The sequence below is a fragment of the Anolis sagrei genome, chromosome 1 (assembly GCF_037176765.1).
Source record: "Anolis sagrei isolate rAnoSag1 chromosome 1, rAnoSag1.mat, whole genome shotgun sequence".
Lineage (NCBI taxonomy): Eukaryota > Metazoa > Chordata > Lepidosauria > Squamata > Dactyloidae > Anolis > Anolis sagrei.
In genome coordinates, this window is record NC_090021.1 from 6,165,108 (window position 1) to 6,191,820 (window position 26,713).

At 42.9% G+C, this 26,713-nt stretch overlaps 1 protein-coding gene across 4 annotated transcripts in view; it reads left to right on the forward strand.

Annotated features, from left to right (window-relative positions):
• FZD3 (frizzled class receptor 3) overlaps positions 1–26,713 on the forward strand; it is a 75,452-nt gene that overhangs the window by 45,214 nt on the left and 3,525 nt on the right. For 3 of the 4 annotated variants that reach the window (XM_060754694.2, XM_060754696.2, XM_060754695.2), the window contains exons 4-6: positions 4,364–5,381; positions 19,924–20,072; positions 25,620–25,853. In XM_060754694.2, coding sequence (XP_060610677.1) covers positions 4,364–5,381; positions 19,924–20,072; positions 25,620–25,853 — 1,401 coding nt within the window. Of the gene's footprint in view, positions 1–4,363; positions 5,382–19,923; positions 20,073–25,619; positions 25,862–26,713 lie in introns of all 4 variants that reach the window. The other variant, XM_060754697.2, reaches the window with a different exon arrangement.

Below are 26,713 nucleotides of genomic sequence, written 5' to 3' on the forward strand. Positions count from 1 at the left end.
CCCAAACAATGTAAAATACAGTTAAAAATATTACATATAATATAAACCACATAAAAGCAATAAAATAATAAAAAGCATAAAGCACAAGTCCTCAGCATTTTGCCTTCAATTCAGGGTCCTATGTCCTTCTAAAGATGGGCCAATGCCCATCCTTCTCTCACTGGCAACGCCTTCTTGACTAACCCAAGATTGTTATGGTACAGGCCTCACAAATCATGTTAATGTTATTCCAGCAGCTCCTTCCCTCTCTTCTTGTATTTAACAGGGATACATTCCTGGCTTTTGTGGCATTTTAAATTAAAGATGTTAGCTAATGTGGCCTGTGGAGCAAGGCAGATGGCAAATGGGGGTTGGTTGGTTTGGTTTTGCTTGGGCTATTTCCCGCACACTAAAGACAACTTTATTTAAGAGCTTGTCAAATTCTGAAAATCACATTTCATATCAGACCAGAATGCAAGCTCCTTTTAAGTCTGTTTCCAACCTTCACACATTCGCACATATCATTGTGTTAAAAAAGAAGCAAATTTGGATAGGCGATGAATGGTTGTTTTGGCTTTAAACCAGCTGGGTCCAAAACCAAACCTGCATTGATTGATTTTATATCTTTTATGTGCTCTTAGGGAAAGGAATATGCCAAGCGAAGTCTTCAGGCATACAAAACACACAGACAAAAGATACCCAGGCCAGTTGAGACACACAGGCTAGAAAGGCATTGTAAGCTTTAGCGAGGAAGGGAAATCAGTCAACCACAAGGACAAAGTTGCTTAGCTTTGAATTTCTTTCCTTTTCATGTTCCAAATCTATGAGAAAACCAAACTAGGAGAGAAATTCTAACTTGTGTTTAAAAGCTCCATAAAATTAGTCAGAATCATTACAGAAGACTATGTAGCTGTGCTCTTTTTGTCACTTAAACTAAAGTTATAGAATCATAGAATCATAGAATCAAAGAGTTGGAAGAGACCTCATGGGCCATCCAGTCCAACCCCCTGCCAAGAAGCAGGAATATTGCATTCAAATCACCCCTGACAAATGGCCATCCAGCCTCTGCTTAAAAGCTTCCAAAGAGGGAGCCTCCACCACACTCCGGGGCAGAGAGTTCCACTGCTGAACGGCTCTCACAGTCAGGAAGTTCTTCCTCATGTTCAGATGGAATCTCCTCTCTTGTAGTTTGAAGCCATTGTTCTGCGTCCTAGTCTCCAGGGAAGCAGAAAACAAGCTTGCTCCCTCCTCCCTGTGGCTTCCTCTCACATATTTATACATGGCTATCATATCTCCTCTCAGCCTTCTCTTCTTCAGGCTAAACATGCCCAGTTCCCTAAGCCGCTCCTCATAGGGCTTGTTCTCCAGACCCTTGATCATTTTAGTCGCCCTCCTCTGGACACATCCCATTGGCTCATGTTTAACTTGTTGTCCACGAGGACTCCAAGATCTTTTTCACACGTACTGCTCTCGAGCCAGGCATCCCCCATTCTGTATCTTTGCATTTCATTTTTTCTGCCAAAGTGGAGTATCTTGCATTTGTCACTGTTGAACTTCATTTTGTTAGTTTTGGCCCATCTCTCTAATCTGTCAAGATCGTTTTGAATCCTGCTCCTGTCCTCTGGAGTATTGACTATCCCTCCCAATTTGGTGTCGTCTGCAAACTTGATGATCCTGCCTTCTAGCCCTTCATCTAAGTCATTAATAAAGATGTTGAACAGGACCGGGCCCAGGACGGAACCCTGCGGCACTCCACTTGTCACTTCTTTCCAAGATGAAGAGGAAGCATTAGTGAGCACTCTCTGTGTTCGTCCACTTATCTTTAACTTAAACAAAGTTCTAGAGGCTTTATAGTCTGTTATGGGTATAAATCAGGTATGAGCAAACTTCATCCCTCCAGGTGTTTTGGACTTCCACATTTCCTCCAACGTTTGCCCATGCCTGGTATAAAGCCTTTCTGTCCATTCTGTTCTCTTCTCTAGATGCAAAACATGAGGCTGGGCTGTAGCACCACTGGTTAATCACCAGCAGCAATTGATCTTTCCCAACCCAAAGGTTGGGAGTTCATGCCCAGGTCAGGGTGAGCCCAGCTTACTGGCCACCTGAGTAGTTTGAAAACAGCTGTAGCTATAAGTAGAGAAATTAGGCACCGCTTAAGCGGGGAGGTATTTTACAGCAGCATAAAAAAGCCGGTGATCAAAGAACAGGAGGAAAATCTGTGATCAAAAAAAGGCTTGTATTCATAGAGGATGGAGCGATGGCACCCCCCTGTGACCAGAATCAAGCATAGCCTCCAGGACGCCCAAGTTGGAAAAATGCTGAGACACATACTTCTTATCTATCTGTTTGCCCTGTATGTCTAACGGCATTGAATGTTTGCCATGTATGTGTTCTGTGATCCACACTGAGTTCCTTTTGGTGTGAGAAGGGCACAATATAAATGCTTTAAATCTGTATAAATAAAAAGGTAATGTTCGTTTGTGGGACTAACATAACTCAAAAACCACTGGACGCATTGACACCAAATTTGGACACAAGACATCTATCAGGCCAATGAGTGACCATCACTCATAAAAACACTGAAAAACACAGTAGAAGGGACTTAAAAGCCAAAAAATAAAAAATACATTGCAACGCATGTGCAAAACCACATATACAGACGCAAAAACACATATATACACATATACACAAATATATACACACACAAACACATATACACAGGCTGGGCCACAGCAATGCATGGCAGGGGACAGCTAGCAAATAATAAATAAATAAAATAATTAAATAATGAGGATTCACTGTCCATCTGGTCTTATGACAGGCCACTAGTTGCTGTCCTACTGCTTCACAATATAGTGGCTTTTCCTTCATTGGAGGCTTTTAAGAAGAGGCTGGATAGTCATCTGTCAGGTGTGCTTTGATAGGTGCGTTCCTGCCTGGCAGAAGAAGGCTGAACTGGATGGCTCTTGAAGTCTCTTCCAAAGAGACTGCAAAGAGGGACGGCCCGCCACCCTCTGAGGCATTTTGTTTGTCTTTCAAATACTTCTTAAAGTGAAGAAGTGCTTCCTAGTGTTTACGTGGAATCTCTTTACCTGTCATTTAAATCCATTGCGCTTGTCTCAGAAGTAGCAGAAAACAAGTTTGCTCCATCTTCTCCATGACATCTCTTCAGATATTTCAAGGTGATTATCAATCAGCCCTCCATCTTCCCTTCTCCAAGATAGACATATTTTTCCCCGAGTGTGGTTTCCAGACCTTTGATCATTTCAGTCACCCTGATGAAAATAACCGAAGCTCATATTCCAAATACATAGCTTTGTTAGCCTGTTTTAGTGAAAATATCAGAGAATTAAATTGCATCTATGTCTTAATTATCACATAAGCTTTCCTTCTCTAGGGAAACACTGGGAAATGTGTGAGGTTGACTTGAAGGCACATTCTCACTCACAAGCTTTTGTTACTGATCCCCTTGGTCTTGGAAGCTAAGGAGGTTAAGCTCTGGTTGCAACTTGGGTAGGAGATTTCCTGCTAATACCAGGTGCTGTAGGCTATATTTCAAAGGAAGGAACTGACAAAAGCATGTCTGAGGATTTCTTAAATAAGGAAACCCTCTGAAATTTATATTCACCATAAGTCAACAGGTAACTGAAAGGTACACATGCATGCACATACATGCAAACACATACATTTTATATAAGTAGCCTAAACACCCCAAAGTCACCAGATTCCCTCTGTTCTTGGAAGCCAAACAAAATCAGCTCTGGTTAATACTTGGGTAGGAAACCACTAGTGAAGCTATACTTCAGAGGAGGGAACTGGCCAAACCAGAGTCTTCCTTACTTATGAAAACCCAGTGAAATTTGTGGGGTCACCATGGATCAGCGAGATACTTGAAGGCATAGGCACACATACGCTTTTAGGGACTGCCATCCACTTGTATATAAGTTGTTAGTTTTGTTATTCATGAAGTTAGCCAAAGTTGTACAAGTCTCTAAATGAAGATTGGTCCAATATTTTGGTGGAAGTAAGAAACACTGAAACTCCAGAGTTTGCAACAGGAGTGGCAATAATATGACCTTCTACATATTGTTGTAGTTCCCATCCTTCCATGTTCTTGGTTTTTCTGGCTAGGGCTACTGGGGCTTGCAGTCAAACAACATCTGGAGAGCTCTATTTCTCAGCCCTAGTTTTGGAGATTTTTAAGACATAGAGCCAAGTACTTAGCAACATTTCTTCATTAATATTCAGCATTTCATGATGTCTGCAATGCTATTCCTGCCCTAGAAGCTAAGGCCAAGGGAAAACTCAAGATTCTTTTGGTTCCAGCAGTATATCAAGACCATGTAAAATGTCTCCAACGAGGTGTCTGTTTTTGTTGTTGTAGGTTCCCAGACTGTGATGAGCCTTACCCACGCCTAGTAGATCTCAGTTTGGTCGGCGAGCCCACCGAAGAGGCTCCAGTGGCAGTGCAAAGAGACTATGGGTTTTGGTGTCCCAGAGAGCTGAAAATAGACCCAGACCTAGGCTACACCTTCCTTCAGGTCCGGGACTGCTCCCCTCCTTGCCCAAACATGTACTTCCGGCGTGAGGAGCTCGCCTTCGCGCGGTACTTCATTGGCGTCATCTCCATCGTCTGCCTCTCGGCCACCTTGTTTACCTTTTTGACGTTCCTCATCGACGTCACGAGGTTCCGTTACCCAGAGAGGCCCATCATCTTCTACGCTGTATGTTACATGATGGTCTCGCTCATTTTCTTCATCGGCTTCCTGCTGGAGGACCGGGTGGCCTGCAATGCTTCCAGCCCCACCACCTACAAGGCCTCCACCGTCACCCAGGGCTCCCACAACAAGGCCTGCACCATGCTTTTCATGGTGCTGTACTTCTTCACTATGGCTGGCAGCGTCTGGTGGGTGATCCTCACCATCACCTGGTTCTTGGCCGCCGTCCCCAAGTGGGGCAGTGAGGCCATAGAGAAGAAGGCCTTGCTTTTCCACACCAGCGCCTGGGGCATCCCCGGCACCCTCACCATCATTCTCCTGGCCATGAACAAAATTGAGGGGGACAACATCAGTGGGGTTTGCTTTGTGGGCCTCTACGATGTGGACGCCCTGAGATACTTTGTCCTGGCCCCGCTCTGCCTCTACGTTGTGGTGGGCGTCTCGCTCCTCCTTGCTGGCATCATCTCCTTAAACCGGGTCCGGATCGAAATACCTCTGGAGAAGGAGAACCAGGACAAGCTGGTGAAGTTCATGATCCGGATTGGCGTCTTCAGCGTTCTCTACCTGGTTCCCCTCTTGGTTGTCATTGGCTGCTATTTCTATGAGCAGGCTTACCGAGGTGTGTGGGAGACAACATGGATCCAAGAACGGTGCAAGGAGTATCACATCCCCTGCCCTTACCAGGTGAGTAGGCATCTCCATTTCTCAAAAGTAGCTGTACATGCATGGACAAACTTTGGTCCTCTAGGTGTTGGACTTAGATTCCCACAAGCATAAGCTGTTAGTGTTGGAAATAGCAACCTTCTTAAGCCTCCACTAGTTACTTGTTATGTATATAATTGCTTACTGTATTGTATGTGTGTATTGGTTTGCTGTTTTACCTAACTTCTTTGTTGTGGGAGAGGCTGCAGACCTTGTGATCAGAATTGGGCATGCTCAGACTTAGACTCTTAGAGTTGAAGCCATTTTTAGAGAGAGTAGAAGCCATCTGTATGCTTTAGACTTCAATGCAGGAACAGCATTCCTAGAGCAGTGGTTCTCAACCTGTGGGTCCCCAGATGTTTTGGCCTTCAACTCCCAGAAATCCTAACAGCTGGTAAACTGGCTGGGATATCTGGGAGTTGTAGGCCAAAATGCCTGGGGACTCACAGGTTAAGAACCACTGGCTTAGAGACTTATAAGGCTCTCAAGACAGAGAGATGCTTTGGACTATGGTCTGTTGTTCCTAAGGAAGATGCCCTGTGTTACCTACACAGAAAAATGACTTAAAATCCTATTGTAACTGGATTCATAAGCAAAGTGCCTGTATGCTGTATACACGAAGTTTTGTGAGTAAACCAACTCTGTTACTTTTAAAGAAGACTGTTTATTTTGTCTCTTGAGAATATGATTTAAAGGCAAATATATTTTAAGGGAGAGTAGATTTTTTGGGCAACTTAATGAACACTTCTGAAACACTGCTATTTATTTATTTATCATGTCAAGAGCAACCAGACAGTTGTATTACATTTTTAACAAAACAAACAAAGAAACAGACAAAACACAAAGTTTGCAAGCTTGGATCTCTGCTGAATATATGTGTTTCAGTGCAAAACCTACAACAACCCAGTTTTAGTGCATTATTTATTCATTTATGACATTTATATGCTGCCCTTCTTACCCTGAAGGGGACTCAGAGCGGCTTACAAGGTATATATTACATACAATATATTATATTATTAGCATAGTACAATATCAGCATTAAACGTATTGTCGAAGGCTTTCATGGCCGGAATCACTGGGTCATTGTAGGTTTTTTCACCTCACTACCTCTGAGGATGCTTGCCATAGATGCAGGCAAAATGTCAGGAGAGAATGCCTCTAGAACATGGCCGTATAGCCCGAAAAAACCTACAACAACTCAGCATTAAACATTGTTATATTGCACCATACCACTATATCGTAATATTATTAGTAATAATTACATGTAATATAAATATATAATTATAATGTCATTTTATTATTATTATATTGCATTACATTTTAATATTACAAATATTATATGTATATATATTATATTATATTATATTATATTATATTATATTATATTATATTATGTCTTTGTCCCTAAGATATATCTAGGTACATCAGTTTAACAGCTGAGAGACCTTACATGAATGCTGGTGAATGCCAGCTTTCCAAAAAGGTTGTGACTTCTAACAAGGTCATGACTTTCCTGTGACCACTGATTTTCCAAAAAGGTTATGGAATCCCATTTCCCAAATGGTTTTGGAGATTCACATTTTCCAAAAGTTAGAAATGGTGGGAGTTGAAGTCCAAAACACCTGGAAGGCGCAAGTTTGCCCGTGCCTGGTTTATACTCATGTATAAGTCAAGGGCGGATTTGGAGGCCAAAATTATGGATTTGTATATAACTTGTAGATATGTCTAGGGTCATTTAACAAAGAGGGGAAAACAACCATAATTTCCCTACCCAGGAATTTCAAAAGGCCAGAAACTGTGTCATGGTGGAAAGAGAAGAGGTTGGTGTTTCTTTTACATTCATCTCTTGCTTTTTATCACTCTTCTGAAAAAGGGGGGTGGTTCCTTTTTTGGTCAGACCTAAGGTACAGTACTCAAATTGACCCTTGGATGAGTCGACCCAGGTATTTGGAGTTGATTTTCTGATTAAAATTTCTAGACTAATGCTTGAGTATATACGAATAGTTCATTTCCATCAACATGAAACGAAACACCGGTTGTGTCTAAAAGCCTGGCACCATTGCCCGGATATGCAGTGCAGCGACATAATTCTATTGACAAGTAGACAAAAAGGCAGTATAAAAAATGAAAGATGACACGGAGAATGCAAGTCCTTGAAATTGTAACCTTCAAATAAAATGGGAGCCATCAGTATCTTTTAGTGCTTAAACTGATGTAGAAAGCCCAATGGATAAGAAACTGGGGTTTTTAAAAATATATGATGTATTCATAATTTATAAAGCATCTGATTGCTATGTACAGGCTAAATCTAGTTCAGAAAACAAAAGCCCTCATATAAGCTCAGTTAGAATCATAGAATCAAAGAGTTGGAAGAGACCTCATGGGCCATCCAGTCCAACCCTCTGCCCAGACGGAGGAATATTGCATTCAAATCACCCCTGACAGATGGCCATCCAGCCTCTGTTTAAAAGCTTCCAAAGAAGGAGCCTCCACCACACTCCGGGGCAGAGAGTTCCACTGCTGAACGGCTCTCACAGTCAGGAAGTTCTTCCTCATGTTCAGATGGAATCTCCTCTCTTGTAGTTTGAAGCCATTGTTCCGCGTCCTAGTCTCCAAGGAAGCAGAAAACAAGCTTGCTCCCTCCTCCCTGTGGCTTCTTCTCACATATTTATACATGGCTCTCATATCTCCTCTCAGCCTTCTCTTCTTCAGGCTAAACATGCCCAGTTCCTTAAGCCGCTCCTCATAGGGCTTGTTCTCCAGACCCTTTATCATTTTAGTCGCCCTCCTCTGGACACATTCTAGCTTGTCAATATCTCTCTTCAATTGTGGTGACCAGAATTGGACACAATATTCCAGGTGTGGTCTAACCAAAGCGGAATAGAGTGGTAGCATTACTTCCCTAGATCTAGACACTATGCTCCTATTGATGCAGGCCAAAATCCCATTGGCTTTTTTTTGCCGGCACATCACATTGTTGGCTCATGTTTAACTTGTTGTCCACGAGGACTCCCAAGATCTTTTTCACACGTACTGCTCTCAAGCCAGGCATCGTCCCCCATTCTGTATCTTTGCATTTCATTTTTTCTGCCTAAGTGGAGTATCTTGCATTTGTCACTGTTGAACTTCATTTTGTTAGTTTTGGCCCATCTCTCTAATCTGTCAAGATCGTTTTGAATTCTGCTCCTGTTCATATTCTACATGTTGAAGTAAATATATACCATAATGTAGTCAACGCCTCTTAGAGGTTAGAGGCACAGGAAGTCTGCAAAAGTGCAAAAAATGTGAATGAAAAAAAAATCATTGTTCTTTTAATCGAAATACTACCTACTTTTCTAAGAACCTCTAGAATCTAGATCCTCCAGCCCTACTCTGTGGTCTACTATTGCTGGATATTGACCTTAGAATTGTGTTGGAGTACCTAAATGTTTAGAAAAGTGTTCACTTTAGGATGGTGATCACAGAAGACCTAGAAATTCCTAGGGAGAGCATATTAATCTCATCCATAAATGTGAAAACGTGCAAATGTAGAGGGCCAAATATATTTCCTTGTAATGAAAAATATATGAGACTTTTATTTTTATTTTTTTGTCGTGTCAGAGCAACCAGTCAATTGTATTACATTTCTAACAGAACAAAACAAACAGACAAAACACAAAATTTGCAAATTTGGTAGTTGATTAAATGTCCTTTGACCAGTATCTGGCCACTTGGAGTGCTTCTGGTGTTGCTGCAAGGAGGTCCTCCATTGTGCATGTGGCAGGGCTCAGGTTGGATTGCAGCAGGTGGTCAGTGGTTTGGTCTTCTCCACACTCGCATGTCTTGGATTCCACTTTGTGCCCCCCATTTCTTGAGGTTGGCTCTGCATCTCGTGGTGCCAGAGCACAGTCTGTTCAGCGCCTTCCAAGTCGCCCAGTCTTCTGTGTGCCCAGGGGAGAGTCTCTCATTTGGTATCAGCCATTGATTGAGGTTCTGAGTTTGAGCCTGCCACTTTTGGACTCTCGCTTGCTGAGGTGTTCCAGTGAGTGTCTCTATAGATCTTAGAAAACTATTTCTAGATTTAAGTCGTTGACGTGCTGACTGATACCCAAACGGGATGAGCTAGAGATGTCTCTGCCTTGGTCCTTTCACTATTGGCTGCTACTTCTCGACGGATGTCAGGTGGTGCAATACTGGCTAAGCAGTGTAATTTCTCCACATATATGGGACTGATCAGCTAGGATTTCTGAACCTCAGAGTAGGATCAGGCATCATTGCAGGGATATTTCTTTATGTAACTTTCTATATGCATCAGCATCTGTCTCAAAGCTTGGGATTTTGTGCTGTGGGTGTAGTACAAAATGGAAAGAGGACACGAATCAGTGAGAATGCTGGGGTGAATATTAGAAAACCAGTTAGGAAGAATGACATCCTGATTCGATTATACTGCAACGTTTTATTGCAGGGCTTCGTGATTTTTATAATGCGTGAGTGGAAGGTAATTCTCATGGAAGATTGGCTTAAGATACTTCTACACTGCCATATAATCCAGATTACTAATAATTTTTTATTTACAGCATTTATATTCCACACTTCTCACCCAGAAGGGACTCAGGGCGGATCACAGAATATATACACGACAATACTGTTAAACAGACAGGACAGACAACAGATAGAGGCATTTTTCTCCCAACTTTGGCATCCTGGAGGTTGTGCTCCATTCCAGCCACAGGGGGGTGGTGTCGCTCCATCCTATATCATGAAGAACCTTGATCATAGACTTGATCTTTCCTTTGATTGCTGGCATTTTTCTGGTATTTCCTTTATGGTGCTGTAAAATACCACCCTGCTTAAGCAGCGCCTAATTTCTCTACTCACAGCTGTTCTCGAACTTCTTAAGTGGACAGTTAATTCGACTGAAGGTTGGGTGCTCACTCTGACCTGGGCTTCAAACTGGCAAGCTTTCAGTTGGTAAGATCTATTGCCGCTAGTGATTAACCAGTTGTTCTAAAGCAGATAATCCACATTATTTGCTTTGAAGTAGATTATATGAGTCTACACTGCCATATAATCCAGTTCAAAGCACATAATCTGGATTTTATAAGGCAGTGTAGAAGTGACCTGAGTCTCATCCTGCCAGGACAATAACTGCTAGTAGGTGAGCGGCAATTATATGGGAAGTGGGTTGTTGTAGGTTTTTTCGGGCTATATGGCCATGTTCTAGAGGCATTCTCTCCTGACGTTTCGCCTGCATCTATGGCAAGCATCCTCAAAGGTAGTGAGGTCTGTTGGAACTAGGAAAATGGAATGACTAGGGAGGGACAAAGGACTCTTCGGGAAAATGTCCTTATGGTGGAATAGGCTGCTGCTTTGGTGTGTGAAGGAGTCAAGATGGTCATTTGCCAGGAGGGCTTGGATTGGATATGGCAGAATGGGGTTAGACTGGGTGGCCTCGGAGGTCTATTCCAATTCTACGATTCTATGATTCTTGAACTGCACAAGCACAATAAGACTTTAGGAAAGCAACAGTGTGGTCCTGGCTTCAGCCTTGGAATGGACAAGCCTGCCTTAAAAGTCTCTTGCATCCATTTTGGGGATGTCATACTTTATTGATTTTAGTCTGAAGGAAGCAATGAGTGATGTCTCTGGAAATTGTACTGTTTCCAGGTAGTTCTGCAAATACGGTTGTGGTCATGCAATGGGTCTCAGGGAATCCCTACTCCCAGAAGCATGTTGTTCTTGTTTATTCATTCAGTCACTTCCGACTCTTTGTGACCTCCTGGACCACCCCACTCCAGAGCTCCCTGTTGGCCGTCACCACCCCCAGCTCCTTCAAGGTCAAACCAGTCACTTCAAGGATGCCATCCATCTATCTTGCCCTTGGTCGGCCCCTCTTCCTTTTTCCTTCCCTTTTCCCCAGCATCATTGTCTTCTCCAAGCTTTCCTGTCTTCTCATGATGTGGCCAAAGTACTTTATCTTGGCCTCTAATCTCCTTCCCTCCAGTGAGCAGTCGGACTTTTATTTCCCAAAGTATGGACTGGTTGGATCTTCTCACGGTCCAAGGCACTCCCAGAAGCCAATTTCCCCACTTTTTGTTCTCCTTCCTTTTCACCTGTTCTGGGTTGAAACTCTCTGCAGTCTTCCTTCCCAGTTTGCTCAGGGATAATGAGATTAACATTTTTCCAATTACCGTGAAAGGCCCGGAAATGCCCAATTTCTTTCAATCCTGTTAATGGTGGGTGCGGTGAATATGCCTGGCTGTGTAACAATATAGACAGAATGGCTCTTTACCAACCTTGGAACAGAGAAGAGATGTACATCTCCAGGCATCTTTTGAAAGGAACAGATTAATTACAGTTATTGGGTTACTGAAAGCTTAATAGAAGGAACACAAATGAGGCTGGGTAGTTAAAAGAGAAAGGAGGGAGACAAAATGTGAAACCTGCCAAGTTGCACGTTTAATGCCAGGATGGGAAGGGCCTTGTTTACTAGCAACAAACCCTTTTCTTACCCACTTGGGGCAATTTCATAGAATCATAGAGTTGGGACCTCAAGGGTCATCCAGTCCAACCCCTTCTGCCAGGCAGGAAAAACACATTCAAAACACCCTCGACAGATGGCCATCCAACCCCTGCTTTAAAACCTCCAGAGAAGGTGACTCCAATGGACTCCGAGGCAGCATATTCCATGCCAAACAGTTCTCAGTTTGACCCCACTTTAATTGCTATAGGTCAATACAATAGAATCCTGGGAGTGGTAGTTGTACAATGTTTTGAGGCTCCTCTGCTAAAGAGGGCTGGGGCCTCATCGGTCTGCAAATCCCGAATCCCATAGCAGTGAACAAAAGCAGTTAAAGTGGTGCCAATCTGCATTGGTTTTACAGTGTACCCACTATGTTTGCCATACAGAGATCTGTTTGAAAACGGCCTTCTTTCTGCAGAGCTTCCTCATCAGTAGCCAGTTCAATTTATTCCTTCTGCGAAGAGGCTGCTTAGGAAAGCGTTTATGCAGAGTGGGTAATTTCTCTTTCACCAAAAGTGCAGCAATGCTGGTGTTTATTCTTAGAAGGCTGTACCCAGAGAACCACTTTGCTATTTTCCCACGTAGCCGGAGGCAGCCCTCGCTGTAATCAGTGGCTGGAAGTAAAGCCTTATATAAGAGGAAGATCAAGCAATATCTTCTTTGGAAACTGATATATATGGACATTAAGCTTGTGCAATCCATGGTTCTAAATGGTTCTAAAGTACGGTACTTACAAAACTAAAGTTCTGGTGGTGAAAACCAGGGGACGCTGGTGCTTTGCTTCTACGGTATTGCTAAAGCTCTGGTGGTGAAACTTTCAGAACTCTAACAAAACTTTCAAAATGTTATTATAAATGGCAGTTCCTAATTGTTGTTGTTGTTGTTCATTCGTTCAGTCGTTTCCGTCTCTTTGTGACTTCATGGACCAGTCCACGCCAGACCTCCCTGTCGGTTGTCACCACCCCCAGCTCCTTCAAGGTCAATCCAGTCACTTCAAGGATACCATCCATCCATCTTGCCCTTGGTCGGCCCCTCTTCCTTTTTCCTTCCTTTTTCCCCAGCATAATTGTCTTCTCTAAGCTTTCCTTTCTTCTCATGATGTGGCCAAAGGACTTCATCTTGGCCTCTACTATTCTTCCCTCCAATGAGCAGTCAGGGTTTATTTCTTGAAGTATGGACTGGTTGGATCTTCTCGCAGTCCAAGGGTTCCTAATAGGTTCTGTCATAAAAATCACCAATAATGAAATAATAATGAAATTTTGAAAGTTGTGTTAGAGTTCTGAAATTTTCACCACCAGAACTTTAGCAACACTGTAGAAACAAAGCACCAGCGCCCCCTAGTTTTCACAACAAGAACTTTAGTTTTGTAAGTACTTTAGAACCATGCCTAATGGACATCAGGGAGTGATGAGTAAAGGTTTGTTTTATCTATGGACCTCCACATTTCCTGGGCTAGAGGGGCACCATCACTAGAAAGTGGAAAAGCTGCCCAAAAATGCTGGGTTGGGGATGGGGGTGGGGTTAGTAGAGAGAATACCGCCCTAGGAATTTCTGGATCTTCCAGTGCAACTCTATGAACAATTAATTCTATGGTCTCTGTGGATGTAATTCATCTGTCTTTGGAGACTTGAATTCATTTTGAGTAGCTAGGTATTCCTGTACTGCCTCTTTACCTGTTCTGTCATCTCTTCAGTACACTTCTTTGTATCAGCTGGGAAATGTGGGTTGCAGTTGCATTCAAGTCCACAATCGACCAGACCTAAGGCTGACCTAAACCAAAATCCTGCCCAATCAGTGGCAACTGGGGCCAACCTCCCTCCCACTTTCTCTCCTTCTTTCCCTCTTTCCTTTGCTCCTTCCTTCCTTCCTTCCTTCCTTCCTTCCTTCCTTCTTTCTTTCTTTCTCTCTCTCCTTCCTTCCTTGTTTACCTCTTTCCTTCCCTGCCCCCTTTTTCTTTTCCTTCCTTTTTCTCTCCTTTCTTCCTTCTCTACCTCTTTCCTTCCTTCCTTCGCTTTTTGCTTCCATCCTTCCTTCTCTCTTTCCTTCTTTCCTTCCCTCCCTCTTTCTCTCCTCCTTTTCCTCTTTCTTCACTCCTTTCTTTCTTTCTTTCTTTTCTTTGTCCCCTTCCTTCCTTTTTATTTCTGTATTGTCACTTAGCTTTTCGTCATTTAGCTTATTTGAGTTTTTAAGTCCTTTCCACTGTTTTTTTTTTTGGGGGGGGGGGATTATGAGTGATGGTCACTTGTTGGTCTGTTAGGGGTATAGTGTCTAAATTTTGTGTCTCTGGATGTAGGTGAACTACAACTCCAAAACCAAAGGACACTGCCCACCAAACCCTTCCAGTATTTTCTGTTGGTCATGGGAGAACTGTGTGCCAAATTTGGCTCAATTCCAAATTTGGTTCAATTCCATCGTTGGTGGGGTTCAGAATGCTCTTTGATTGTAGGTGTACTATAAATCCCAGCAACTACAACTCCCAAATGACAAAATCAATTTTTTGAGTGAAGGACATACATTGGGTTGTTGGCTATCTTGTGTCCAAATTTGGTGTCAATTTGTCCGGTGGTTTTCGAGTTAATCCCAGAAACGAACATTACATTTTTATTTATAGAGATGTACCCCCGGCGGCGCAGTGGGTTAAAGCACTGAGCTGCTGAGCTTGTTGACCAAAAGGTCGCAGGTTCGATTCCAGGGAGCGGCGTGAGCTTCCGCTGTCAGCCCTAGCTTCTGCCAACCTAGCAGTTCGAAAACATGCAAATGTGAGTAGATCAATAGGTACCGCTCCGGCGGGAAGGTAACAGCACTCCATGCTGTCATGCTGGCCACATGACCTTGGAGGTGTCTATGGACAACGCTGGCTCTTTGGCTTAGAAATGGAGATGAGCACCACACCCCAGAGTCAGACATGACTGTACTTGATGTCAGGGGACAACCTTTACCTATTTATGTATATGTACAGCATCGAATTACTGCCTTTTGAGAGCTGCTCTGAGTCCCCCTGCTGAGGTGAGAAGGGCAGGATATAAATGGAGTAAATAAATAAATACTACATTATACAAAACACACAGGAAATAGGAGCAGACGACAGAAAGAAGAAGAAATCAAAATGCCTAGTTAAAAATGGGGATAGGAAGAGGGTTCCGTGGAAAAAGTATATCCTGAAGGGTTATGTCACTGCAGAAGTTTGGGAACTGCTCCTCTGATCTATTGTTCCAGTTTAAATCATGCATGTGGGGCTAGGAAAAGAAGCCACAGTGGGGAGCTCTAACATTCCTCTCAATGAGTCCCTGCAGTCTTCCACTGTTCCTGTCTCCTGGCCTTCTTTTCCTGTGTTCAATTAAGGGAAAAAGAGGAGGAGAGCGAGAGCAAGAACCGCAAGTGCATGCAGAGACCCTCTCTCCCTTCATATCAAGTGGGGTCAACCGTCACTGCATTGTCTGGCCCCCACTTGGCATCGCTCAAATGTCCTTGCCGCCACTTTCTGCCTCAGAGCAGCCGGAGATGCTGATGCGATCTGATGGGCGTGATAAACGCCTCTCTGTTCAACTGCCCGGAAAGCTTCCTAGGTGGCATCACTGCTTACAGAGCGGGTGGGAGAGGGAGGGTCCGGCTCCACTCCATTTCAGGCACAAGGCTGAAGCTGGACAAGGGCTTGTGGTGGTAGAAAAACACCTCAATATTGTATTATTATTAACTAGCTGTCCCCTGCCACGCGTTGCTGTGGCCCAGTCTGTTGATCTGGGAAATAAAGTAATGAGAAAGTGTTGGTTTCTCAGATATGTAATGTCTTTATGCTTGTGGGTAAACAGTATTTCTTGCTGTGTCTTTGTCAGTGTTGATGTGGAGAGTGTCTGGTTTGCCCACCCTGGAACATGCAACATATCATTGTCCTTCTTAAAGGGTCCCTTTCAAATCTATGATACTATATCTCTGTGTGTGTGTGAATCATATCTATCTATCTATCTATCTATTAGGCCTGGGCGGTTTCATTTCGTTAATTCGTAATTCGTTAATAATTCGTTAATTTTTCCAATTACAAAACGATAACGAACCATTCTGGAGCAATCATTTAAAAAACCAAATTTTTAAACACGTTTTGTAAATGCTTCGTATTTCGTTATTGTATTCGTTTCGTTATTGTTCTGAGGTCGTTTCGTTATTATTTCCGCATGTCTGGGCCAGTTTTATGGTTTAATTAGTGAAAAAAAATTATAATATCACACCAACAGTCAAGAACAGAGGGAGAGGGAAGCTTCAGAAGTTTTTGGAGGTTTTTTAGCGTATTTCGCGGTCGCGTCCGCCATTAACGAATCGATTCGTTATTGTTTCGGAAATCGATTTGTTAATTTTTTACCATTTACGAAATTTCGTAAATATCGAACTTTTTAAAAGGAAAATTTTGTAATTATTTTAAATATCGAAACAAAAAAACCCCCCAAATACAAATCGATTTTAGAAACAAATTTTTGCGTTGTTACCCAAGCCTACTATCTATCTCTCTATCTATCTATCTCTATGGCTGGATGGCTCTTTGTCAGGAGGACTTTGATTATGTTTTCTTGCCCTGGTGAAGAGAGTTGGATTGGATGGCCTTGAGTATTTTCTGTTGGTCCTGGGGGTTCTGTGTGGGACGTTTGCCCCGATTCTGTCGTTCGTGGGGTTCAGAATGCTCTTTGATTGTCGATGAACTATAAATCCCAGTGACTACAACTTCCAATTTTCAAGGTCTATTTCCCCCAAACTCCATTTGTGTTCATATTTGGGTGCATTGAGTGCTTGTGCCAAGTTTGGTCCAGATCCATCATTGTTTGAGTCCACACTGCTGTCTGGATGTAGGTGAACTACAACTCCCAAACTCAAGGTCAATGCCCACCAAACCCTTCCAGTATTTTCTTTTGGTCATGGGAGTTCCGTGCACCAAGTTTGGTTTAATTCCATCATTGGTGGAGTTCAGAATGCTCTTTGGATGTAAGTAAACTATAAATCCCAGCAACTACAACTCCCAAATGACAAAATCATAATTTTTTAAGTGATGGTCACTCCTTGTGTTGTGAGATGTTTTGTTGCCAAATTCGGTGTGATTTCGTTCATTGGTTCTTTTGTTTTTAAGGTACTCAATACACACAGAGCATTTTTATATATATAGATTTACGACGTATACATGCTGCCCTTCTCACCCCGAAGGGGACTCAAGCGGCTTACAAGTTATATGTAAATACAATCTATATAAATAAAAATGTAATGTTCGTTTGAGGGATTACATGTAATATAAATATATTATTATAATATATTATTATTAGTAGTATTATATTGCATTACATTATTAATATTATCTATATAAATAAAAATGTAATGTTCGTTTGTGGGATTAACAGAACTCAAAAACCACTGGACAAATTGACACCAAATTTGGACATCAAGCCAATGTATGTCCTTCACTCAAAAAAATGATTTTGTCATTTGGGAGTTGTAGTTGCCGGGATTTATGCTTCACCTACAATCAAAGAGCATTCTGAACCCCACCAACGATGGAATTGAACCAAACTTGGCACACAGTTCTCCCATGACCAACAGAAAATACTGGAAGGGTTTGGTGGGCAGTGTCCTTTGGTTTTGGAGTTGTCACCTACATCCAGAGAGCATTGTGGATCTGGACCAAACTCTACACGAATACTCAATATGCCTAAATGTGAACACTGGTGGAGTTTGGGGAAAATAGAATCTTGACATTTGTGAGTTGTAGTTGCTGAGATTTGTAGTTCACCTACCATTCTGAACCCCACCAATGATATAATTGGGCCAAACCTCCCACACACAACCACCATGACCACCAGAGTGGGCTACAGCAACGTGTGGCAGGGGACGCCTAGTCTATATAAATAAAAATGTAATGTTCGTTGGTGGGATTAACATAACTCAAAACCACTGGAGGAATTGCCATCACATTTGGACACAATATGCCAGGCATGGGGAACCTTCGGCCCTCCAGGTGTGGTGGACTTCAACTCCCACAATCCCTTGAGGCCAAGGTAAGCCTTTGGGGCGAATGCCGAGCCTCAAGGAATTGTGGGAGTTGAAGTCCACCACACCTGGAGGGCCGAAGGTTCCTGACCCCTGCAATATGCCTATCAGGCCAACGAGTGACCAACACTCATAAAAACACTAAAAAACATAGTGGAAGAGGCTTAAAAAACAAAAACAAAAACAAAAAAAAACCAGCAACCCCAAAACCAAAAATTACATTACATCTCATGCACAAAGCCACATATATACACATATACACAAATCTATACAGAAATATATACACACATATATGCACACACAAAACACATATACACAGAAAGGGGGAAGGAAGGAAGGAGAGAAGGAGGGAGAGAAAGAGGGAAAGAAGGAGGGAAGGAGAGAAGGAAAGAAAACAAGGTAAAGAAGGAATGATGGAGAGAAGGAAATAAAAAAGTGAAAGAAGGAAGGAAAAAGAAAGGAAAGGAAGGAGAAGGAACAAAAGAGAGAAAGAGGGAGGGAAGGAAGGAGACAAAGAAGGATGGAACCAAAGTGCAAAGTAAGTGAGGAAAGAAACAGATAGAGAAGGAAGAAAGAAGAAGGATAGCACCTGGGTTGAAAACAATCTATTCAAAAGGGGTCTTAGTTAGACCTAGAAGCTAAACATGAATCAACAGTGTGATGTAGCAGCCCAAAAAGCCAATGCGATTACTGGATGCATCAACAGGAGTCAAGTATCTGGACGGAGAGATGTCATAGTCCCACTCACTTCTGCTTTGGTTAGAACTCACCTGGAATAATACAGTGTCCAGTTCTGGGCAAAGCAATTCAGGAAGGATATGGAGGTTATGATTCAATGTTTATACTATTTATCTGTATTTTTTAAAATTTATTGTGTGTTTTTGTGGCATTGAATGGTTGCCTTTTATGTTGTAAGCCACCTCAAGTCCCCATGGTGAGATGGGGCAGGATATAAATAAAATGTATTCAAATGTTACAAGCTAGAAAGCATCAGTTGATGGCAACCATAATGGTTAAAGGTCTGAAAACCATGAACCCCTCTGAGGTGCAGCTTTGGGAGCAGGGTATGTTTAATCTGGAGAAGAGAAGGTCAAGAAGAGCCATGTTTACATATTTGAAACGTTATCACATTGTGGTGGGGACGTTTCTGCTGCTCCAGAGACTAGGAAACAATGGAGTAATGTATTGTCAAAAGCTTTCATGGCCGGAATCACTGGGTTGTTGTAAGTTTTTGGGTCTGTCTGGCCATGTTCCAGAAGCATTCTCTCCTGACGTTTCACCTGCATCTATGGCAGGCATCCTCAGACCTCACAACCTCTGAGGATGCCTGCCATATATGCAGGCAAAACGTCAGGAGAGAATGCTTCTGGAACATGGCCAGACAAACCAAAAACTTACAACAATCCAATGGAACAATGGATTCAAAAGAGATTCCACCATTTGGAATATTTTCTTGATGGTAAGAATGAAATATGCTGCTTTGAATGGTAGTGGGGTCTCCTTTTATGGAAGTTTTTGTACAGAAACTGGATGGCCATCTGCCGGGTGGGCTTTGATTGTGTTTCCGTGGCTGGCAAAATGGGTTTTGGGCTGAATTGACCTGGAGAGTCTCTTCTAAGTCTAGGATTCCATGATTCTACTCTCGTAAGATCTGTAGCAAGCGGTTTTTCAGACGGGACAACTTCTAGTGTCATTCCTTTATAATATTACCTCCCTGTTTGAATTGTTTCATTATCCTGCTTGCTTGGGTAGGAAATGTTTAGGGAGCAAGCGAAATCTTATTTTAAACTCATCCTTACTGGTATGGCTTGAAAACCTCCTTGGTTTAAGATGAGTTGCATCTGGATCCTGTACACTAAATCTCACCTTAGAGAGGAGAAACCACAATTGCTCAAAGCCATTCTTTCCAGTGGTATGAACAGGAAAAGGCTCACTGGGCAATTTGTCTCATGTTTAGTCGTGACTTCTTTCTTTCTCTCTCTCTCTTCTTTGTTTCCCCAGGTCACTCAAATGAGTCGTCCAGACTTGATCCTGTTCCTGATGAAATATCTCATGGCCCTCATTGTGGGGATCCCCTCCGTCTTCTGGGTCGGAAGCAAAAAGACCTGCTTTGAGTGGGCCAGCTTCTTCCATGGACGCAGGAAAAAAGAGTGAGTCCTGGTCTCTATATCATTGCAAGTTGAGAGTGGGAACCTTTGAAATTTATTTATTTATTTCAAATATTTGTACCCCGCCCTTCTCTACCCTTGAAGGGACTCAGGGCAGCTTACAGCCGGCAACAATTCAATGCCCCACATATACAACAGATAAAACAGAATTACATAATAAGTAAAACATTAAAAATTTGATTCAAAACCATTTAAAATAGTGCAAATTAAATTAGTTGGCATGTCAAGTCCGAGCTCTACGATCAACAACTTAATCCAAAGACTGTCCATAGTCCATTTTCCATAGCATTGTCGTCATTTTTATTGTCAGCCTGCTATCTGAATGCCTGGTTCCATAGCCACAACTTTTTCCTGATGGAAATGAGGGAAGCCGTTGACCTAATTTTGCTGGGGAGCGAGTTCCACAGGCGGGGGGGCCACCGCCGAGAAGGCCCTGTCCCTCATCCCCACCAAGTGCGTTTGCAACGAAGGTGGGATCGAGAGCAGGGCCTCCCCGGAAGATCGTAAGTTTTGGGATGGGACGTAGGGGGAGATACATTTGGAGAAGTAAGCTGGGTCAGAAGGTGCATTGAGCTGGACCTTCTTCACTCGAACCAATGGAAGCAAAATTCAGTTGAACAAAAGGATGTAAAATTCTGTATCTTCTGGTTGGCCTGATAAATGCAAAAATTTGATTAGTTTAGCTTTCAAAGTCTACTTTATCAGGTGAAGTTGGTGGAAAATCATACAAAGGAAAGAAAAGTGTTGTTGTTAGTGTTACAAGCCTGAATCTCACTTATTTGAGATGTACTAAAGATCACTGTGAGCAAATGTTTCAATCCATACCCTCACCATATTATTTATTTATTTATTTGCAGTATTTAATTCTGCCCTTCTCATCCTGCAGGGGACTCAGGGCGGATTACAGTGCACATATACATGGCAAACATTCGATGCCATAGACACACAACATATATAGACAGACACAGAGAGGCTATTTAACATTCCAGCTTTTTCATGAGGGTATTCTGGCCACAATGGGAGCTGTTGCTTCCCCGTCCATTTGTGACACTGATGAAGTACTCCCTCATTCTTTGCATGCTTGCTGGAGATTTTTATGGTGTCGTAAATTAGCCTCCCCGGATAAGCGGTACCTAAATTTCTTACTTGACAGATGCAACTGTCTTTCGGGCTGCAAAGGTCGACAGCAAGCTACACAAATTGGTCAGAAGCTCACTCCGACCCGGGTTGGCTTCAAACTCATGACGTTTTGGTCAGTAGTGATCTTAATGCAGCTGACTCCCAGCCGGTTACGCCACAGTCCTGGTGCACCATAGACATTAGATGTGAAAGGAATAAAATAATATAAAATTGTGTTGTTGAAGGCTTTCATGGCCGGAATCCCTGGGTTGCTGGGGGTTTTCTAGGCTGTATGGTCATGTTCCAGCAGCATTCTCTCCTGACGTTTGGCCCACATCTATGGCAGGCATCCTCAGAGGTTTTCACCTGACATAGATGTGGGTGAAACATCATGAAAGAATGCTTCTGGAACATGGCCATATAGCAGTTTCCAACAGATCCCTCAACCTCTGAGGATGCCTGCCATAGATGTGGGTGAAATGTCAGGAGAGAATGCTTCTGAAACATGGCCATACAGCCCAGAAAACTCACAGCAACCCAGTGATATAAAATTCCCTTTCTTCACATCCACCCACAACATGCACTTCTTTGAACTCCCATTCTTTCTCATCCGCTAAGAGGCCACAGGTCGCAATGTGGGCAGAAGGTGGTGATTGTCTTAGGAACTCCTGATGCTATTGAGGCTGGAGATATATTTTGGTTTTTTTTTCTAACGGTACAAAGCTGGAGGCTGTTTCCTTAGTAATGCATTGCCTGGTAACTCTCCCCACTCCCACTTTTGCTTTTGACAGCCTGTCTTCCTGAAATCACAGCACAAAAGCCCTTTTCTTATTTAGATGTGTGTTGCATAGATGTTAAGGGGAGAAAATAATTTTTATTTATGAAAATATTGATAACCTGTCCCTATATCCAAGGCTTTTGTCAGCTGTCATAAACCCATAGAATCATTGCTGAAAGAGCTGTCAAAAGACTTCCAGAATAATTAATGAAAGAGTGGAATGGCGTTAATCATCCAATCCAACCTCATTCCGCCATGCCGGAAGACAGAACCCGAGCACTCCTGACAGACAGCCATCCTGTATCGGCCATTTGGTGTTAGTTTGCCTGCTTGTTTATTAAATTCTTTGACCCCCATGCTATATCCAAGCATTTTAACAAGCACCAAATGGCCTAGGACACCAAGGAGGGATTAGCTTTTGCATCTGAGACTGTAAACCATTTCAAAAATTGAATCATGCAATCTTAGAATTGGAAGACATCATTCAAGCCCTCCTGAGAGATGGCCATCCAGTCTTTGCTTAAAAAACTCTAGCAGAGAAGACTCCATTAGATTCTTAGGCAGTAGGATATTTCCCTGTCAAACAGATCTTATCATTAGGAAGTTCTTCGTGTTTGAGAACAACCTATTTTCCTACAATTGGAATCAATTGCTCCATCGTGTCCTGGTCTCCAGAGCATAGAATCACAGAATCCTTGAGTTGGAAGAGACCTGGTGGGTCATCCAGTCCAACCCCATTCTGCCAAGGACCAGGAAAATCACATTCAAAACACCCCCCAACAGATGGCCATCCAGCCTCTACTTAAAAGTCTCCAAAAAAGAAGCCTCCACCATACTCCGGGGCAGAGAGTTCCACTGCTGAATGGCTCTCACAGTCAGGAAGTTCTTCCTCATGTTCAGATGGAATCTCCTTTCTTTCCTGTAATTCGAAGCCATTGCTCCATGCGTCCTAGTCTCCAGGGCAGCAGAAAACAAGCTTGCTCCCTCCTCCCTATCACCTTCGTACTCCCTCTTGAGAAGTCCTATGCTGACAAAACGTAAATCTCCTATCTAACTGCTCATTAGACTGGCCACCTGGACTTCCATTTTCATCCTATGAACTCAGATCTGTTCCTGACCTTGCTTCTCTAGAATCAATCATCCAGTCCAACCCCATTCTGCCAAGAAGCAGGAAAATCGCATTCAAGGCACTCCTGACAGATGGCCATCCAGTCTCTCGTTCAAAGCCTCCAAAGAAGCCACCACTACCACACTCAGGGGCACATAGTTCCACTGCTGAACGGCTCTCACAATCAGGAAGTTCTTCCTCATGTTCAGGTGGAATCTCCTTTCTTTCTTGTAGTTTGAAGCCATTGCTCCATGCATCCTAGTCTCCAGGGAAGCAGAAAACAAGTTTGCTCCCTCCTCCCTGTGACTTCCTCTCACATATTTATATTATGGCTATCATGTCTCCTCTCAGCCTTCTCTTCTTCAGGCTAAACATGCTGAGCTCTTTAAGCCGCTCCTCATAGGGCTTGTTCTCCAGACCCTTAGCAGAAGAAAACAAGCTTTTATCCTTTCAAATATTTACACATGTCTCCTTGCAGCCTCTTTTCCTCCAAGCTAAACATTTGTAGCCATCTGTCAGCTGGGGTAACATGGGCAGGCTTCAGCCATCCAGGTGTTTTGGACTTCAACTTCCGTAATTCCTAACAGCCATTGAGAGTTGAACTCCAAAACACCTGGAGCGGTGAAGTTTGCCCATGCCTGCCTTAAGGGACCAGTGCAGGGCTTCCCTTTTGTTGGTCTCCAGTGTTAGGAATACCCTTTTGCAGACTGAGGCAGTCCCTAACTTACATACACAAATATAAGATTATATTTGATGCATGCAGCGCAGCCAGGACTCTGGAGTTCAAATCCCAGCCCAGGATAGAAACCCATGGTGTGACTTTGGGCAAGTTCCATTCTCTCACCCTCAGAAGATCGTGACAAATCCCCTCAGAATAAATCTTGCCACGAAGTCCCATGATTGGGCACCATAACTGGAAAATGACTTAAAGGTATACAATTATAACTTTGCAGTATAGATAGCTGAGGTATGAAAAAGTGCTCATGAAAATAAATATTAAGTGGCTTCAATTTTTTTATAACAGCCTTGCCACCTCTATGTATAGAGGTCAACATATGATACATGATAAGAACATATATTATCCTATATGAGAGGGATGTCAAACTCATTTTCGTTGAGGGTCACATCAGTCTTATGTTTGGCTTCAAAGGATGGATAGGGAATCCGTGGATACAGAGAACCAATACAGGTTTTTTTTTCCATAGTGATCGGTGCTCTTTGGCTTTTAGCAAGTTTTGGCCCCTAGATGTCATTGAACAACAACTCCCATCACTTTTGATTAGCTGCCATGCAACCCAACCACAATGTAGCTCTGAGGTTAAGGAAAGAGTAAAGGACATTTTAACACCAGACATCATATTCACAAGCCTTGTGTCTCAATCCAAACCCCTCTCTCCTGGCTAAGTAGAACAAACGCAGCCTTCCAGATGCTACTATATCATAACTCCCAACAGCTGTCTAATAAGGAGGAGTACAGGAGTTGTAGTCCAGCATCTGGAGGGACACATAAAATGACCTAGCAGGCCTTTGTTTAGCATATGTATGTTGGAGCTCAGCCTGTGTTTGTATTTCAGGATCAGGATGCTTTGGATGTGGGGAGTGATGTCAATGAGTTTCAAGATGGCAATTGTTTGGTCAATGATATTGATGCAGAGAATGACGTGGAAATCCCTGTTCAAAGTGTAGTTTCCCATGAGAATATCCCTGAAGGGTGTGGGGATGGGGATGATGGTGTGCTCCCTGAATTGCTGCCGAGAGTTCCCATGATTTGCAGCTTGAAAACAGCTCGGTACCAGGTGCAGAAATTAATGAGCAAATAGATAGATGGGAGGAGATTAGTCAAAACAGAAAAGCAGAACAGTGGCTTCGGCGTTCTGCCAGGCTCCGAGAGAAAAAGATAAGAGATTCTAAGGCAAAGCGAGACCAATTTCTGAGCACTTGGGACATAGCTAACGAGGAGATAAAAGTCCCAAGTACAGGATATGTAGTCAGATGAAGCATCGTTTGGAATCAAGTCAAGATCTTATCCTTGTTTCATGGAAGCTTTGCTTGGGAAATTTATGTTTAAGTGCCTTTTGTTTCATGGTTTTGATTCTTGGATTTTATGATTTTAAATTCATGCCTTGGATTCATGTTTCCTGGTTTCTTGGATTTTATTAGAGAAATTTTGATTTTGTTTTCATGGACTTTGTTGGACTATTTTCCCTGGACTACTTTGTTCCTGCTTCTTCTTTCCTAATTTGATTTGCCTATTTCTTTAAAGTGCTTTAACTTTACTGCTTTTTAATTATCTTCAAGAAAAGGTTTGTTTTCCTACTCAGTGGTGTGGTGTTTAAAGTCAGAGGGCTTTTCCTGTTCTGGAGTGCAACAATGTGGTACATGATAAGAACAAAAGCCCTGAATTCAGTTCATGTTTTCCATTGGCCATTCTAAAACTATTCTGTCCAACCTCTTCGCATTTCCCTGTGCCGCTGATTGCCTTTCGGGCATTAACAGTGACTAAACCCTGCCATTTCTCCTCCAGTGTTGTGAACGAGAGCCGGCAAGTCCTTCAGGAGCCTGACTTTGCCCAGTCGCTCTTGAGGGACCCCAACACACCCATCATCCGCAAATCCCGGGGCACGTCCACCCAAGGGACCTCGACCCACGCTTCCTCAACTCAGCTGGCCATGATGGACGACCAGCGGAGCAAAGCGGGCAGTGTCCACAGCAAAGTCAGCAGCTACCACGGCAGCCTGCACCGGTCACGGGACGGCAGGTGAGGAGGTCAGAGAACTTGTGCCCCAAATAGGTAGGCAGGAAAGGGCATGTTTACATGTTAAAGTAGATGTCAGTCGACCCACTTACAGGCCAGTGTCCTCCTGAGAGGTCAGACTGTAGACTTCATGATCCCAGTTTCATATGGAAGATTCTGGGAACAAACTGTCCAGAGAAGTCTGGTGCAGTAGGATAGTTTCTAATATAGGCCAGTTCTCAACATTTTCAGGTGTTGAGGGCAAGAGAATCCCCATAAAAGTAGGAACATCACAAATATGGATCTGCTTTTTTTCAATTGGGGGAACACCTCTTTAGGAATGTTGGGGGTCTCCAGCACAATTTTACGGTCAACTTCTGCCCAAGAATCAATTTAGGAGACTCAGAAATGCCCAGAGAAGTGTTATCTCTGTAAATGTTGGCGTCGCTGAGGTTGTATAGAAGACAATTTTTTCAACTCCAGCAACAGAGGTAGAGGCAAATGCTGCAATTTGTGAATAATCAAGTCTGCAAGCATTTAGCTCGAAAATAAGAAGGAACAGGTAGGCTGAAGAATATTAATTAGGGATTCATTTGGTTGAATGCAACAACTTCAATAGGCATAGAGCAATGCTTCTCAGCCTGTGGGTCTCCAGATGTTTTACCTTTCAACTCTCAGAAATCCTAACATCTGGTAAGCTGGCTGGGATTTCTGGGAGTTGTAGGCCAAAACACCTGAGGACCCACAGGTTGAGAACCACTGGCATAGAGAGAGTGCCATCTCTAAGCCTTGCTTTTTCACTTTATATATACAATGTATTGTCGAAGGCTTTCGTGGCCAGAATTGCAGGGTTGCTGTGAGTATTCCAGGCTGTATGGCCATGT